The following is a 17,193-nucleotide window of genomic DNA, read 5'->3' on the forward strand; positions in this document are numbered from 1 at the left end:
TCCACGGGGTTGTAAGAGATGGACACGACTTAGTGACTAAACCAGCATCGTCACCTCATTTTAAGATCAGACTCCATGAAAACAATGGTCACGGCCATGCAAGCAATGGCCGTTTGGGGTGGGGAAAAGGAATTTCAGAAAGTCAGGCACCAATAACCACTCTTGCAGCTTTTCCAAAAACACTGTGTGGTTTGAATAGAGCACGTTTTATTTTTATTTCCATTACTCTAGGAGGTGGGTCAAAGAGGATCTTGTTGCAATTTAAAAGAGTGTTCTGCCTATATTTTCCTCTAAGAGTTGTTTTGTTTTTTTTTTAATTTTACTTATTTATTTATTTTTTGGCTCTGTTGGGTCTTCATTGTTGCATGGGCTTCTCTTGTAGCAGGGGCTATTCACTAGTTGCAGTATGCAAACTTCTCACTGGAGCAGCTTCTTCAGTTGCAGGGCACGGGCTCTAGGGTGCTCAGGCTTCAGTAGCTGCGGCTCTTGGGCTCCAGAGCACAAGCTCAACAGCTCAGCAGCTGCAGTGCATGGGCTTAGTTGTTCCGCAGAATGTGGGATCTTTCCAGACCAGGAAATTGAACCCATGTCTCCTAAACTGGCAGGCGAATTCTTTACCACTGAGCCACCAGGGAAGCCTAGCTCTAAGACAGAATTTTAAGTGTCTGGCCTTATATTTAGGCCTTTAATCCATTTTGAGTTTATTTTTGTTTATGATGTTAGGGAGTGTTCTAATTTCATTCTTTCACAGGCACCTGCCCACGTTTTCCCAGCACTCCTTATAGAAGAGGCTGTCTTCTCTCCACTGCATATTCTTGCCTCCTCTGTCAAAGATAAGTTTTCCACAGGTGCATGGGTTTGTCCCTGGGCTTTCTGTTCTGTTCCGTTGATCGATTTTTCTGCCTTTGTGGCAGTACCACACTGTCTTGATTACTGTAGCTTTGTGGTACAGTCTGAAGTCAGGGTTGAATAAAGCAAGTTTTAAATTCAAATGCAGAATCATTTACTGCACATGTACCATGCTTTCACCCAGATCATCTCAGTTGATCCTCGCAGGCTACTTGAGAGAACTTCAAGGGTTCTTTCGGGAGCGTGACGGTTCTCACTTACTGGATGACTTTAACCACACTCTTGGGTTGTGGGTGCACACGCCCACCATCACCACTCTTCCACAGCTGGATCAACATCATGCAGATATGAAAAGCTGTCACTGAAACTTCCAGATCACTCCTAACAGCTCTCCTAACAGTACTGTGCATTTCTGGAAGGGTTGGGAGGTCCCAGTCCTTGCTTCCATTCAGAGCCATTCCAGGGATAAATGCTTTTTCTCAAGCTCTCCTTCTCTCTAAAGAGCAGCTCATAAAAATTCGCCAGGCTCTTGTGTTTGGAACACGGTTTGAGGCGCTGATGATGGAAGATTCCATGACTCAACAGCCTCACAACCTCCAGGGTAAAGAGCATTTCATTTTCACAAAGAAATGATTCTCTCCTGAAACAGCATTTCTTCTAAGCTCTGAGCCAAGGCGCTGACCCCCCTTCATGGGGCAAAATAAGCCCTATTGATCACCTCCCCGCGGATCTGAGTACACCCTGCGATTCTGATCCACTGAATTGACTTGGGTATCTACAACACCTCTCCTGGAAAGACCCCCAAAACTGTGCTAGTGATCAGTGTTCCCCCTTCATTTCTGTCAGCCGGGGGAAGGGTGCAGAAGTATAACTAATAATCCCGTTTTCATTAACCTCTCAGGATGGGTGAGGTCTGGACAACCTCACAGGAGATCAGGAAGGCTGGATAGGCGTGTCCCCCTTTCAGAGTCTATATCACACTGTATTAGAATTGACTGTTTACGTAACCATCTCTCTTCTACATTTACAAGTGTGGGTTAAGTGAATACAATCATAATTCTGTGTATGGAAGTCCAGATAAATTGGAGAAGTCCAGTCCACCAAAGCAGCTGGTATGAAGAGAGGGTGGGGGGAGGCTGGGGATGGAGCCAAGGTCAGCCAGGGCCTTCCCTGCAAGGACAGGCAGGATCTGCAGCTCCATCTCAAGGAAGGGAATGGCACCTCCCTCTAGCTTTAGTGGAGACAAGCACCCTGGGAGGAGGAGGAGGACGAGGAGGAGGAGGATGTGGCTAGATTGTGCTGATTCAGCCCCTCCATCAGGACCTGGCAGGACGCCTCCAACAGCAGGCAGTGATGAATTCCTGCTTCAGTAATGAGTCCCTTCCACCTCATGAGTGGCCCGTCTCTGGGATTCCCTATATGGCTTTCCCCTCTCTCCCCAGCTGGACCCCACTTGCCCTCCACCAGGCTGCCATTTCATGACCCTCTTTCATGCTATACCCGCCTCTACTCATCCCCCAAAGCGCCAGCGGAGGCAAACTTGTTTTTGATTTTCATCCTTCACCTGTAACTTCCAGGACCCCGCTCACCAGCACCCAGGGCCTCGTGATCCGCCCCCTGCCTCTAATCTCTACCTCAGCCTCACAAGGCCAGCTGTGATCTGCACCTTATGAATGAGGAAACTCAGGCCCAGAGAGGTTAAGCGGCTCACCCGAAGTCACACCGGCCTGAGTCCTGCAGCTAAGGTTTCAACTTGGCTCAACCTGGCTCTAACAAAGTGCTCTTCCAATGCCCCCGCTTCTCTCTTCAGAAACAGAGGGACAGATGACACCATCTCCTGGGAAGGCTAAACCTTCCTCCACTCAGCACCTCTGAATGAGAAGAGGGAGGTTCTGCTTGACCCTGACTCGGGACTCACTCCACTCTCTTCCGCAGCCCCACAGGACTATTTGGTCCAAAAACCGAGGCAACTCAATCAGAAAGAGTCAGTCTGAAAACCAACCAAATAGCCTAGGGGTTATCGGCAGAGGCACCAGATAGAATTAAATCCAATCAAAAATCAGACCAAGGTACTGAACTCTTGTGTTGCCAATAACCCTGGGGCTGCAAACTCAAAACTGGAACAGGAGACACCCAGACAATGGAACCAGTGAAGTGGGCTGGAGGACTGGGGACTGAGGCAAGCGGAGGGGCACACGCCCCGTACAGCAGAGGTGGCTGAGGCTCAGCTCCAGCTGACGGTGGCCTTGCCGGGATTTCTTCTTTTAAAGAAAATGGAGAAATTTAAAATTTCAGGTGGCATCTTCCAACTCTTAAATGTCAGCCAAAAAGATTAAATTGTTTTTCAACACCCATGGAGGGAGACTAAAAACACATCTAAAGGCCAGACGCAGGCTGCAGGCAGACAACTCCCCAACTCTACAATAACCGAATCAGCCATGCAGATTTAAACAGTCTTTTTTTTTTTTGCTGTGGTCTCCTGGGATGTGAGCCAAGCAACAAGAGTCCTGTTTCTAAAAGGCCCTTCATGAGCAGGCGCTGTGGACTTACATTTCAAAATCCGACAAACTCTGGTCTTCGGATGTTTGACTCAAATCTCCGGGCACCTGCCATCAGGAGAGAGGGGAATGGGAGAGAGAAAACACATCACGGTTACCATGGTTTGCATAATCACGGGGGAATTCTGCCTCTCAGTGGTCCCTGAACATTTCCTGTCCAGAACGAGGGGAAGAGGCAGTTACTGGAAAACAGTAAGAGATTCAGTGGGAGGATGGTTAGAGATGGAGTTACAGTAATAAAAATACGCCACCATGAAAGATCTCAGTTACCTTCATGGGGGAAAAAAGGCTGTTAATCCCACTGAGATCATTGTGAGTGTGAAAAAGCACGTAATTTTGGAGCTAGAGAGGCCTAATTAGGAGCTGAGAGGTGAGACATCAAACATGCAATGGCAAAAAACAGTCACCGTGACCAGGATGATGGTCACATACACAGACACACCTGGTGTGCAAACACCAATTTCTGTCCCCCAGGACTGCTCCATCCCTTCCCCTCTCACATGTGGGCAATTTAAGGCAGCTGAGTATGACCTTCTCCTCTGACTCAGAAGAGCCCCATGAAAATAGGACTGGGTGCAAGATGCTAAATCGCCTGGTGGGATGGTAATTCTTGCAGACAGCAGCCAGTCGGCACTGGTAGATGCTCAGTCAATCACGATGTTATCAGACTCTGGAAGTGAGTTTCCTTTTGTGACCACATCGTATGTGAACTGGAGGTGTCTTCCCCAGGGGTCCTGTGGTTAAGGATCTGCCTGCCAATTCAGGGGACACATGGCCTGGGGCAACTAAGCCCACACACCCCAATACTGAAGCCCTTGCGCCCGACAGCCTGTGCCCAGCAACAGGAGAAGTCACTGCAAGAAGAAGCGCTGCAACTAGAGTCGCCCCCACTCGCCACAACCAGGGAAAGCCCCCGGGCAGCAGTGAACACCCAGCACAGCCAAAAAGTGAAAATACATTTTTTTAAAAAAAGAAAAGGAATGTGAACTGGACAAAATTGAAGACTGTGGATCAAAACTGAGAGGAATCCAATGGAACAGAGAAGGGGGAGAGACGATGAGGGAAACGGGCGCTTCATTTTACACCGTGCAGCGTCAGGGCATTTAAGTTACCTTCAATCACCATTAACTGTGGTGAACGGGGACCTCCCTGGTGGTCCAGTGACTAAGATTCTGTGCTCCCAATGCAAGGTGCCCGAGTTCGATCCCTAGCTGGGGAACTAGATCCCACATGCTGCAACTAAGAACTGGCGCAGCCAAATGAGTAACTTTTTAAATGATTTTTTTTTAATTGTGATAACGATTCTGGGGGTGGGTAATGTCCCCCAGATGAGGGAACAGAGGCTCGCAGAAGCTGAACTTGTCCAAGGCCGCACATGTAGGAAGGGGAGACAAATTCAGGTCTGTTACACTTTCAAGGATTCTCTACTTCCAGCCCTTAGCAAACAAGAGGAAAAGCCAGCTCAGAGGTGACGGGAGAAGGAGAGACTTCACAAAGCTCTGCCTGAACAGAAGATAAGAAGACACTCGGAGGCAGTCCCTAAAGAAACAGCAGGCTCCTTTGGGAGGCAGGAAGAGGGACGGTTAAGCAGCCTGGGCTCTGGGACCACATGGCTCCTGATCTAGTCCTGAGCCCCTAACAGCGTGGCCATGACCAAGGCACTTGACTTCTCTGTGTTGTACTGTCCTTGTCGGTGAAATGGGTATAACGGTCATAGGTACAGGGTTATTCTGAGCACGAGAGGAGCCGACACGTCCTGTGTGTGTGGAACAGTGCCAGGCAGGTGGGAGGGTCTCCCTGATTGACCTGTATGCTAAAATAGTAATATGACAACATGGGGCTTCCCTTGTGGCTCAGCTGGTAAAGAATCCGCCTGCAATGCGGAAGACCTGGGTTTGTTCCCTGGGTTGGGAAGATCCCCTGGAGAAGGGAACGGCTACCCACTCCATATTCTGGCCTGCAGAATTCCACGGGCTATATATATAGTCCATGGGGTTGCAAAGAGTTGGACACGACTGAGAGACTCTCACTCACTCACTGAATAACATGACAACTGCTGAGAAGGAGCAGCAGTATGCTGCCCTTGACACCGGGCACTAATCTGCCAGCAACCCTAGGGGGCCGCGCCCTCTATTCAGCAAGCCAGAGGCGGAGGCCAAGCTGAGCCCTCTCCAGGTTCCTGGAGCTAATAAGCAAATCAACTGGGCTCCAGGCAGCGGCTTTGCTAAGGAGCTGATGTTGAGAGAGTCTTTGAAATCCAGCAAAGAGAAACCTGCCTAACCACTTGAGAAAACATCAGTTTCTTTCTTCCTTTTTTTTTCAATTGGAGGATCATTGCTTTACAACGTTGTGCTGGTTTCCACCATACAACAGCACCAATCAGCCGTGTGATAGTCGCTCAGTAGTGTCTCTGTTTGACCCCATGGACTGTAGCCTGCCAGGCTCCTCTGTCCATGGAGATATACATGTATATCCCCTCCCTCATGAGCCTCCCTTCCCCTCCTCCACCAATCCCACCCCTCTGGGTCATCACAGAACCGAGCTGAGCTCCCTGTGTTATAGGCAGCTTCCCCCAGCTGTCTATTTTGCACACTGCAGTGTATATGTCAGTGCCGCTGTCTCAACTCGCCCCATCCTCTCCTTCCCCTGCTGTGTCTGCAAGTCCATTTTCTATGCCTGCATCTCTGTTACTGACCTACAAACAGGTTAACCAGTACCATTTTCCTAGATTCCATATATATGTGTCAATATGTGCATTTGGTCTTCTCTTTCTGATTTATTTCACTCTGTATAACAAGCTCTAGGTTCATCCACTTCAGTTCAACTGAGTCACATTCATTCCTTTTTAAGACTGAGTAATATTCCATTGTGATCCACACAGTCAAAGGCTTTGGCACTGTGGAAAATTCTGAAAGAGACGGGAATACCAGACCACCTGACCTGCCTCTTGAGAAACCTCTATGCAGATCAGGAAGCAGCAGTTAGAAATGGACATGGAACAACAGACTGGTTCCAAATAGGAAAAGGAGTATGTCAAGGCTGTATATTGTCACCCTGCTTATTTAACTTATATGCAGAGTACATCATGAGAAACGCTGGGCTGGAGGAAGCACAAGCTGGAATCAAGATTGCCAGGAGAAATATCAATCACCTCAGATATGCAGATGACAGCACCCTTATGGCAGAAAGTGAAGAGGAACTCAAAAGCCTCTTGATGAAAGTGAAAGAGGAGAGTGAAAAAGTTGGCTTGAAGCTCAACATTCAGAAAACTAAGATCATGGCATCTGGTCCCATCACTTCACAGGAAATAGATGCGAAAACAGTGGAAACAGTGTCAAACTTTATTTATGGGGGCTCCAAAATCACTGCAGATGCTGATTGAAGCCATGAAATTAAAAGACGCTTACTCCTTGGAAGGAAAGTTATGACCAACCTAGATATCATATTAAAAACCAGAGACATTACTTTGCCAACAAAGGTCTGTCTAGTCAAGGCTATGGTTTTCCCAGTGGTCATATATGGATGTGAGAGTTGGACTGTGAAGAAAGCTGATTGCCAAAGAATTGATGCTTTTGAACTGTGGTGCTGGAGAACACTCTTGAGAGTCCCTTGGACTGCAAGGAGATCCAACCAGTCCATTCTAAAGGAGATCAATCCTGGGTGTTCATTGGAAGGACTGATGTTGAAACCAAAACTCCAATACTTTGGCCACCTCATGCAAAGAGCTGACTCACTGGAAAAGACTCTGATGCTGGGAGGGATTGGGGGCAGGAGGAGAAGGGGATGACAGAGAATGAGATGGCTGGATGGCATCACTGACTCGATGGAGGTGAGTTTGAGTGAACTCCGGGAGTTGGTGATGGACAGGGAGGTCTGGCGTGCTGTGATTCATGGGGTCGCAAAGAGTCGGACACAACTGAGCAGCTGAACTGAACTGAATATTCCATTGCATATATGTATGACAATTTCTTTATCCATTCATCTGTTGATGGACATCTAGTTTGCTTCCATGTCTTGGCTATTGTAAATAGTGCTGTAATGAACAAAAGACCAGGAACTCCCTGGGCTGGAAGTTGGGGTGGCCCTGTTGTTAGAGGGACTGTCATTTTCCTCAGGGTGTCTAGGGTGAGAGCAGGTACAATCCCTTGGGGGAAGCCATGAGGTTGTGTGTACCAAGATCCCTAAAACATCTCCATCCTTTGATCCAGAAATCAGACTCCCAGGATTTATCCAGAGGAAACAAAGATGTCAACAAAAATTTACATTGAAGATGATTCCTCTTTCCAGGCTTAAACAAGTAAAAGAAAAAAGAATCTAACAGTACAACTATAGAGGAATGATTCAAGAAATTATGACACGTCCATAGGAGATGCCTGGTTTAAAAAAAAGAGTCATACACATACACACACACACACAGACTCATGAGGGTACAAGCACAAAAATAATTCTGGGCAAGTATGGAAGAAAACAGCAACACTGATAACAGATTAGGAGTGGGCTTGGGGAGAAAAATGACGCCGATTTTTCATTCGCTATCTTTCTGTAAGATTAAAGAAAATGATCGAGTGAACCCCTTTAAAAGAATGTAAAGGCGCTTTTGAAGAATGAGATAGCATTCCATGTGGAGTTATGAAAACATCTAAAAGATAAACCATAACAGGAAAGCAAGAGCAGGCTACAGACGGTGGGTACAATACATACCCTGGGTGCAGAAATGGGGAAGGAAGGATATCAAGTTGTGTCTATTTATTTTTGCATTAGGAAGGTATAGAAGTGAAGTTCAACGCACCAATCAAAGGGGTACCAGCCCTGGGGGCAGGGCCTGGACAGCAGGGTGGGAGTGAGACTATTCATTCAACACACTTTTATATCTACTATTTGAGTTTTGAAATAATCTACTATCCATTAAAAATGTAAACTAAAATGTATTATCCCATCAAAGAGTGCTCTTGAAAAAATTTTAATGGCACAGAAAAAAAGCTCCTGTTCTCTGTTTAATAAAATGCTACTATGGAATTCCCTGGTGGTCCAGGTGGTTGGGACTTCACACTTACACTGCTAAGTGCAATTAGGCAGGAATACAGGAGTGGGGAGCCTATCCCTTCTTCCAGGGGAACTTCCCAACCGAGGAATTGAACAGGGGTCTCCTGCACTGCAGCCGGATTCTTTACCAACTGAGATACCAGGGTCTGGATTTAATTCCTGGTCAGAGAACTAGGATCCCAAAAGCTGTGTGGCACAACCAAAAAAAAAAATTTTTTCTGCTATTAACATGAACTGCAAATACCCAGTATGAGTTCTAGATAAAACTTACAATGACTGTGAATCAGTAAGGTGAGGATGGAAGAGATCTGAAAGACAATGGGGTATCAGAGAGAGGGAAGTCAGATGAATCGGTAGCATGTGTCTGGACTTCTCTGTGCTTTCTACAAGAAGATGCATTAATCCTGTAACCACTAACAGATATGTCTGTATCACATTACTGCGGAAAGTAAATAAAACATTCTTTCCAATCCTCCCCCATTGGATGGCAGGGCCTATGTCTTCAAGTCTTCCTTGCAATGGGGCAGGAGGGCTGAGGGCAGCTCTGAAGCCCGTCTTCCAAACACCACTCTCCCCCTGCTGCTTCCACATGGAACCCAGTGCCCTCTCTGGAACTTTCTTCTCTGAGTTTACCTCTGCACCTAAGCCATCACTTTGCTGACAAAGGTCTGCTGAATCAAAGCCTTTCGACTTTTGTTTTTCCAATAGCCATGTATGGATGTGAGATGTGAACTGTAAAGAAGGCTGAGCACCAAAGAACTGATGCTTTCAAACTGTGGTGTTGGAGAAGACTCTTGAGAGTCCCCTGGACTGCAAGAAGATCAAACCAGTCCATCCTAAAGGAAACCAGTCCTGAATTTTCATTGGAAGGACTGATGATGAAGCTAAAGTTCCAATACTATGGCCACCTGATGCAAAGAGCCAACTCATTAGAAAAGACCCTGACGCTAGGAAAGATTGAAGGCAGGAGGAGAAGTGGGTGACAGAGGATGAGATGGTTGGATGGCATCACTGACTCAATGGATATGAGTTTGAGTAAACTCTGGGAGATGGTGAAGGACAGGGAAGTCTGGTGTACTAGAGTCCTTGGAGTCACAAAGAATTGGACATGACTGAGTGACTGAACAAGAAGAAGACTGGGGAGGCTTCTTTGGCTCGATGTGAATCAGGCAGACAGGTCAGAGGCAGCAATCCCAGACCGTGAAGGCACAGTGGCATCACCACACTGCCTTTGAGTGCAGCCTTGCCTCAGTTCAGACATGAACAAAGCTTGGACAAAGGAAACTTTGTTCACAAAAAGGAAGGTTCTGACTGCCTGTCCCACCAGGCTGAGGGGAAGGGTGACCAGAAGGACCAAAACAAAAGACAAGCTGAGGTCTTTAAGGACAGATGCCATTTTATAGTGACGTGGACAGACAGCTCTTCAAAATGATTGATTTTAAAAAGAAGGTAGATGCATCACAAAAACCACCACAATACTGTAAGGTAATTGTCCTCCAATCAAAATAAACTTTTTTTAAAAAAAGAAGGTATTTTCCTGATAGGTAACTTTCCCTTTGGGTATGCTTGGCGCGCTGCAGTCCATGAGGTCGCAAGGAGCTTTAGTGACTGAACAAAACATCAAATGCTTGTTTGTAGGGACCCTCTTGGACAGTGGGTATAAGTATCTACTGCTGCTGCTGCTGCTAAGTCGCTTCAGTCGTGTCCGACTCTGTGCGACCCCATAGACGGCAGCCCACCAGGTTCCCACGTCCCTGGGGTTCTCCAGGCAAGAATACTGGAGTGGGTTGCCATTTCCTTCTCCAGTGTTAAGTATCTGAGAGTTGTTAAACCCTTCCCACTTAGGAGCTTTTCTTCTAATTGGTGGTATTATTGGCATCAGCAAGTCAGGAGACACGAGTCAGCCTCAGTTTCAGGGAGGCTGGCTGGAAAAAGAATCCATGAACTTTCTGACCTCAGTGGATCTATCTTGAAAACAAGGCCTGGGTTGACAGCAAGGGCAGGATGACAACTGATGGTCAATGTTATTCACCAACTTAACCAGCTGTCTTTTCATAGTGTCTACAGAGACTGGAGAAGGGAGCATCTGAGGGTTACCGCAACCATCCCGAAAGCTGATTTGACTTCCAATTCTGGCCGTGAAAGAAGTGTGGGGCAGAGATTTTGTAAGAAAAATCAGCTTTCTGTTGATACTGGCCACAAACATCCTCGTGCCTCCTGAAGCCCCGGGACTCTTGGAGGACGCGTCTCCGTGATGGAGCCTTCTCTTCAGTTCCCACCAACACGGAGCATGTGAAAGCATGGCCGTCCTCACTCCCCTTCTCCCTGGCCCCACAGAGGAGGCAGCTCACCATCTGGGCTGCGGTCTGGGCGGGAGGGTCAGGGGGTAGTACGCTAGTTTGCAGGAAAAGGCAGAGCCCATGGCTGGAGTGGGTTGGGCAGCCAGGATTTCGGGGCCTTTCTGGAGTGAACACCCCAGGTGCTGCGCACACAAGCGGGTAGGGACAGGCGAGATCCACAGACAATCAGAACCCTTTTTCATCTCTGGGTACACAAGGCAGCCTCCACTGATTGTCTGAGAGGTCACGTGGCTCTCTGAAGGCCCTGCTAGAAAGCAACAGAGATGGCGGCTGGAGGGGAAGCCAAAGTGTGGTGAATGCCTTTTGTTGATGTTCAGTCGCTCAGTCGTGTCCGACTCTTTGTGACCCCACGGACTGCAGCATGACAGGTTTCCCTGTCCTTCACTATCTCCCGGAGTTTGCTCAAACTCATGTCCATTGAGTCGGTGACACTATGTAACGATTTCACCCTCTGTCGCCCCCTTCCCCTCCTGCCTTCAATCTTTCCCAGCATCAGGGTCTCTTCCCATGAATCGGTTCTTAGCACCCGGCAGCCAGAGTCGAATGCCTACTGTAATGCACCAATGTATCCGCACACTTAACCCTGCAATAAACACGTGAAGCAACCATTACTGCAAGTCACGTCCCCCGCCTTTCTTTCCCCAGCCTGTGTGCAGCTGGCTTTTCCCGCATCTTTCAAGATTCAGCGAGAAGAGGACTTCCTGTGAGACACCTTCCTGACCACCAGAACTGAGCACACCCTCCACGGCCACCCTGTACCATCCCTGGGGCTCAGGCTGCAACTGGATGCTCCCGGCAAACTCGGGGACAGCAACCTCCACATCTTCTCGTCCACACGGGCCCTGGCACACTGTGGGCACAGACTGAGCATCTGGGACTGTGGAAGCGAGGGGATGATGAAGGAAGCTCCATTTCCATGGAAGTGTCAATCAAGCCTCCAACTGCTCTGGAACAAATCCACAGTCGTCACGCAGGAGAAGGATGAGTGAGTTCGGAGATAAGAGGAACCAAAGGAAGAGGATCACAGTCTTCGTCTTCTAATTACAGGGCTCTTGGATTCACTGCTCAGAAGACAAGGCAAAAAGGCAGACAATACAGGACAGCGAATCTTGGTCCCAATCATGAAATGACACCCGTAATTTATGTCTTCCAGGCGCTTCCTCACACACCCCCTCTTTTCAAATAGCCTTCCCAAAAGCGATTAGCTCTCACTTTGCACTGCCAGAAATGACAACGATTTCCCATTCCACCAATACCCTGCTTTCTCATCTCACATTTTAAGAAGGAACAACACATCAGATGCACGGCTGTCTCCAGCTTGGTCGGCTGGGCCAGAGGACAGCCCTACGCCCTCCTCACGTCCCCAGGAGGGAGGCAGCTGCCTGGTCTGGACCACTTTCAGGGTTCTGTGCTTATCTGTTAATTTGTTCTTTGGTTTGTACAAATACACAATTAGAGGCATCAGCGGAGGCCAAATACTCTCTGCTGGGAATAAGGAACTGGCAAACAAGAACTTTAAGGAGTCTTTGCTTCTGTCCTCTGAGCAGTCCTGGAAGCTTGCACAATAGCACCCTGGCACACTTCTCTAAACTTATTTTGGATGTGTTTGTTTTTCCCCAAAGACTCTGAGGTTCTCAAGGACCATATTCTCAGGTCCCCAGATGATATCAGGTACATACTGATCTCTCAGAGCATGTTTCCCGTGGATGAATAGACACACAAATGAACAAATAGATGGGGGACAGGATGGTGGATGAGAGCAGAGATGAGAGTGTCGGGTTGGGAGAGAATTATCTAACTTACTGAGAATGGACATCTAGTTTTTTTTCCCCAAGTGATTAAGTTGCATGGACAACATCTGTACAAAGGGCTTACTAAGTGGCATTTACTCTCTCTGTTCAGGGACAGAGTTCAAGGGCATTGGACAGAACAGAGGGACGATTGGGGCCTGGCAGTCCCCACCCACGAGTAAAGCGCCAGCTGCTCCAGCAAAGGCGTACACACCCTCATTACTCAGATGTTTAGTCTGCAAATCCACATTAGGTTCTTCTTATGGCCCTGGCACTCTGGGTACCAGGGAGTTGGCAGAGGACATGAAGGAACACTCACAGTCCACCCAGAGAGACAGTCTTTAAACAACTGATAACACAATTATGGTGTGAAAAGTCCACAGAGAAAAACGAGGCTCACTAAGGTGTCTGGGAAGGTGATAGGGAGAGGGGTTTGGAGGGACTGTGGTGAGAACTGGGGCCCAAAGGAGGACAGCAAGGCTCTGGCCTTTGCTCAGGTGGAGGGAAACCTCCAAGCGGATTTAAGCGAGAGAGAGACTGGAAGAGACCCCATCCGAATAAGTCACTCTGGCTACAGAAGAAAGAATGGGCAACAGGCAAGAACAGCCAGGAGGCTGCTGAGCAAGCGCGTGTACACACACACACATAAACACACACACACACACACATAAACACACACACACACACATGCGCACACCATCTCGATTCTGCATGCTGGATCATTTGCCAACCTGTCTGCCCACTGCCTTTTCATCGACAGATTTTTTTTTTTTTAAGGCGGACCTCTAAGAATAAATCCACAACTGTCTACAGCTTCTTTAGGCTTAATTGCTAATAGAAAGCTATTCTTCAGTTATGAAATTTCAGACAATCTCGAGCAAGAGACAGGCTTCTTAGGAAGGAGCTGAGAGCATTCAACTTATCCAAACTCACTCCTGCTACAGATGAGAAGTGGCTGGGTCCCCCATGCATACTTCTTCAGCCTCACACCACATCAGGGGGTCTTGTCTGCTCCTGACAGGTCCCCAAAGTTTCTAGAAGCTGCTGCAAGGGCTTAGTGGCCAGAGGGCCTCCCCTCACACCCTTCTTCGGCAAGACCAGCTTAGCTTCTACAGACTTCCCTGGAGATCCAATGGTTAAGACTCTGTGTTTCCACTGCAAGGGGCAGGGGTTTGATCCCTGGTCAGGGAACTAAGGTCCTGATGATGCACAGCAAAAGCAAACAAACAACAGCAGTAAAAAAATATATATATATACATATATATACACACACACACACATATATATATACCCTAGCTTCTATCAATACTTCAATGTATTTCCCAAACTGAGTTTCCAAGGCAGACCTCCTTTCAAAGAAAAGGTTACACAAGCATGATTGACTCAAGAGGACAGAAGTTTAGGACACACTGAGCCAACTGCCTCATCTCACCCTCAACTCTCATTGAACAGCCAGAGAAAGAGAGGCACAGAGCTACCAGAAGATGCCAAGAAGAAGTGGCATGGTGCAAACTCTAGAATCCAAACATGCCCTCCTCAGGCTTCCACTGTAACTGGCGAGTGGGTGTAGGGTTTCCCCGAAATCGCAGCAAACAACTGAAGCTGTCACTTAGAAATCAGGCAGACCACCAGCTGCATTAACAGCATTAAGATGTATCAAGGAGGTTTAAGCGGCAGGTCTGAGGAGCTCACGGCTGCAGAAAGGACCCAGATAGATCTGGGTCTATCTGGGTTGATGCGCTGGAGACACCAGGCTGTAAGGACAATAGATGCCCCTCACCTCCACCCTCAGCTTGTTCATTTTTACATTTCTGGTCGCTAAACCCACTACCTCTCCAGATTCAAGATCAGGGGTTAGTATCCGATGACCCACAGGCCAAATCCAGCCTGTGTTTGTAAATAAATTTTCTGTGGAGCACAGTGACACGGCCGTGATGTGTGTGTATCACCTGCGGCTGCTGTCACTCCATCCCCAAGTCCAGTCCCTGGGACAGAGACAGTAGGACCCGCGACATCTAGAACGTTGACTCTGGGCATCTGTGGGAAAACTCTGCCCGCTTCTGCCATCGCTGATGGCTGAACAGATGTAGAGCCATCATCAGCAATCTCAGGGACACACTTCTTCACACAAACGTTTGAGCTTCACGAAATGACCTTCAGTGACTTGAGAGTAAAGAGACACCCCAGGTCTTAATGGAGTGGGAGGGATAAGAAGTGACATTTAAGGTTTTGTGTATTAACACATATATATGGAATCCAGAAAAACGGGACCAGGAGGATTTGCAGGGTAGGAACAGAGGATTCAGGAGGTGGGAGCGGAGGGGGAAGGAGAGGGTGGGACAGACTAAAAGAAGTACTGACAGGTACACACCACCAGGTGTAAGACAGACAGCCAGTGTGAAGCTGCTGCGTAACACAGGGAGCTCAGCTCAGGGCTCCGTGGCGACCTAGACGGGGGGATGGGGAGTGAAGGGAGGCTCAAGAGGGAGGGGATAAGTGTGTGAAAGTGATAGTTGCTCAGTCGTGTCCGACTCTTCCTGACCCCCCATGGACTGCAGCCTACCAGGCTCCTCTGTCCAAGGGATTTTCCAGGCCAGAATACTGGAGTGGGTTGCCATGTCCTTCTCCAGGGAATCTTCCTGACCCAGGGATCGAACCCAGGTCTCTTGTATTGCAGGAAGATTCTCTACCATCTGAGGGGGGTGGGAATGGGAGGGAGGTTTCCTGCTGCTGTACAGCAGAAACCAGCACGACATTGTAAAGCAATTATACTCCAATTTAAAAAAAGGTTGTTTTTTTAAAGGACATTTAAGGATCCAGGCCCTTATATACATTCATTTACCTCAACCTCAGAGCAATGTTTTACCGTGAGGATTCTGTGCCTGGCCCTATCCCGCGAGAGGCTCAGGGAGGCTCTGCGAGGTGCCCGCGGACACAGCGAGAATTCAAAGCCCAGTTTAGCTCAACCCCAAGCTGTGCTCTTCTGCCTGCTCCCGCTGCCTCCCCCCAGAGAATCATGAGTGTAAAACGAGAATCCAAGCTAAACTCTGAAGGCAGGAATCTGCTCCTGTGACAGAAATGAAGATACTTGGGCAATCAGAGAGGTATTCACCTTCGCTCTTTGCAGCTACCAATGCGTCTGAACTGTACTTCTGCCGTCACGGGTGTGGTGGTTACATTGGCAGACGAGTGGGCACTGCTGACTGGCAGATAAAAGCAGAAGGACTCTGGAATGTTTCCTCCCAGGATTGTTCATGGGGATTTAATGTCTACTCTTTTTAAGTAACAAAGTCACACCCTGGAGGCTGCTTCAGGACTGTGGAGTGGGCTGGCGGGGTAAGTTTCTCAGGAATTTCTCCAGCAATTCCCAGAGAATGCCCAGGTCCTCAGGGAAAGACGCAGGGTCTAGTGTCTTAAAGTCAGGCACCTCTGAGCCTCACCGCTTACTATCCATGAAATCTGTACCCAGATTCCTTTTCTGTAAAACGGGGCCAGCACTCGCCCATCCAACCTCTGTACCATTCTGTTATAACCACCCAACACGCTGCCTATGTGGTTACTGTAGTCGCCCTCAGCTGCCATGTCTCACCTTCCCTGTCACCTCCCTGCAGGAAAAAGACAACAGGAAGGGGAACTTGGGCCAGCACTGAGCTTCAGCGATCCTGCCTTCAGCTTGGGTTGGTTGATCTGGCTGTGGTGAGTCTTGGTTGAGGTCCATGGCGGGGCTCCTCTTGTTTCAGACCATGGGATCTAGAGCAGGCTAAGTAGCCATGGTACATGGGCTTAGTTGCTCTGTGCCATGTGGGATCTTAGTTCCCTGACCAGGGATCAAACCTTCATCCCCTGCATAGGAAGGCAGATTCTTAACCACAGGACCACGAAGGAAGTACATTTGTTTTTTTTAAATTGGAACCCATTTTCTACTACTGAGAATCCACCATCTCGCCTGATCTGCCTCGGGGGCTGCCCACCAGCTACTCTGAGCAGAGCAGCACTGGCCCCACAAAGAGGAACAGGTACTTGGGCAAGCCGTCCGTGTTCTCCCACGCCCGGCATTTCTAGTCTCTTCCAGCTGTATCACAAGGAGCAAAAAGCACTGATGTTGCCCGTGTCCCTCCAAGTTGGTGCTAAGGCGCCAAAGCCAGAACAGTCCCCTTGGTTTCTGCACACCAGGAACAGAAACCCAGAAGCTCCTCTCTTTAACTTGCCCTGTCCCCTCCACAGAAACAGAAGGCTCCCTGTTTCATTTCTCACTCTTCATCTCCTCTCCTATTAACAATGGGCTGACACTGTGTTTGCCACACATCTGCAAATAATACAGCCCAGGCTGAAAACACAGCTGTGGGTTTTCCCTTCCCTGTACTTTCAGGATTTCTTTTTTTTTTTTTTTTAAGCAAACCACTTTTCTTGATTGACATCTTGCCAAGAGGCCCAGCATTAAGAGCAGTGCCCCGGCTGCTCTGTGGGGCAGCACCTGGGCAGCTGAGGGCTGGGGGATGCAAGCAGGGCAGCAGGACAGCAAGAGCGAAGGACATGGACGCCGGCGCCCAGCCCCCGGGGCCCTCTCCCCTGTGGAGTCAGCCTGGCAAGTGA

General features: G+C 48.4%; 1 protein-coding gene across 3 annotated transcripts in view; it reads right to left on the minus strand.

Annotated features, from left to right (window-relative positions):
- The window catches only part of SNX29 (sorting nexin 29), a 611,246-nt gene that overhangs the window by 194,720 nt on the left and 399,333 nt on the right, over window positions 1-17,193 (minus strand). For all 3 annotated transcript variants that reach the window (XM_055409515.2, XM_088833007.1, XM_055409516.2), the window contains one exon: window positions 3,400-3,455. In XM_055409515.2, the coding sequence (XP_055265490.2) occupies window positions 3,400-3,455 (56 nt within the window). The remainder of the gene's footprint in view (window positions 1-3,399; window positions 3,456-17,193) is intronic.

The sequence above is a fragment of the Moschus berezovskii genome, chromosome 27 (genome assembly GCF_049115385.1).
Source record: "Moschus berezovskii isolate FMDL1 chromosome 27, NW_MosBer_1.0, whole genome shotgun sequence".
In the NCBI taxonomy this organism is placed as follows: domain Eukaryota; kingdom Metazoa; phylum Chordata; class Mammalia; order Artiodactyla; family Moschidae; genus Moschus; species Moschus berezovskii.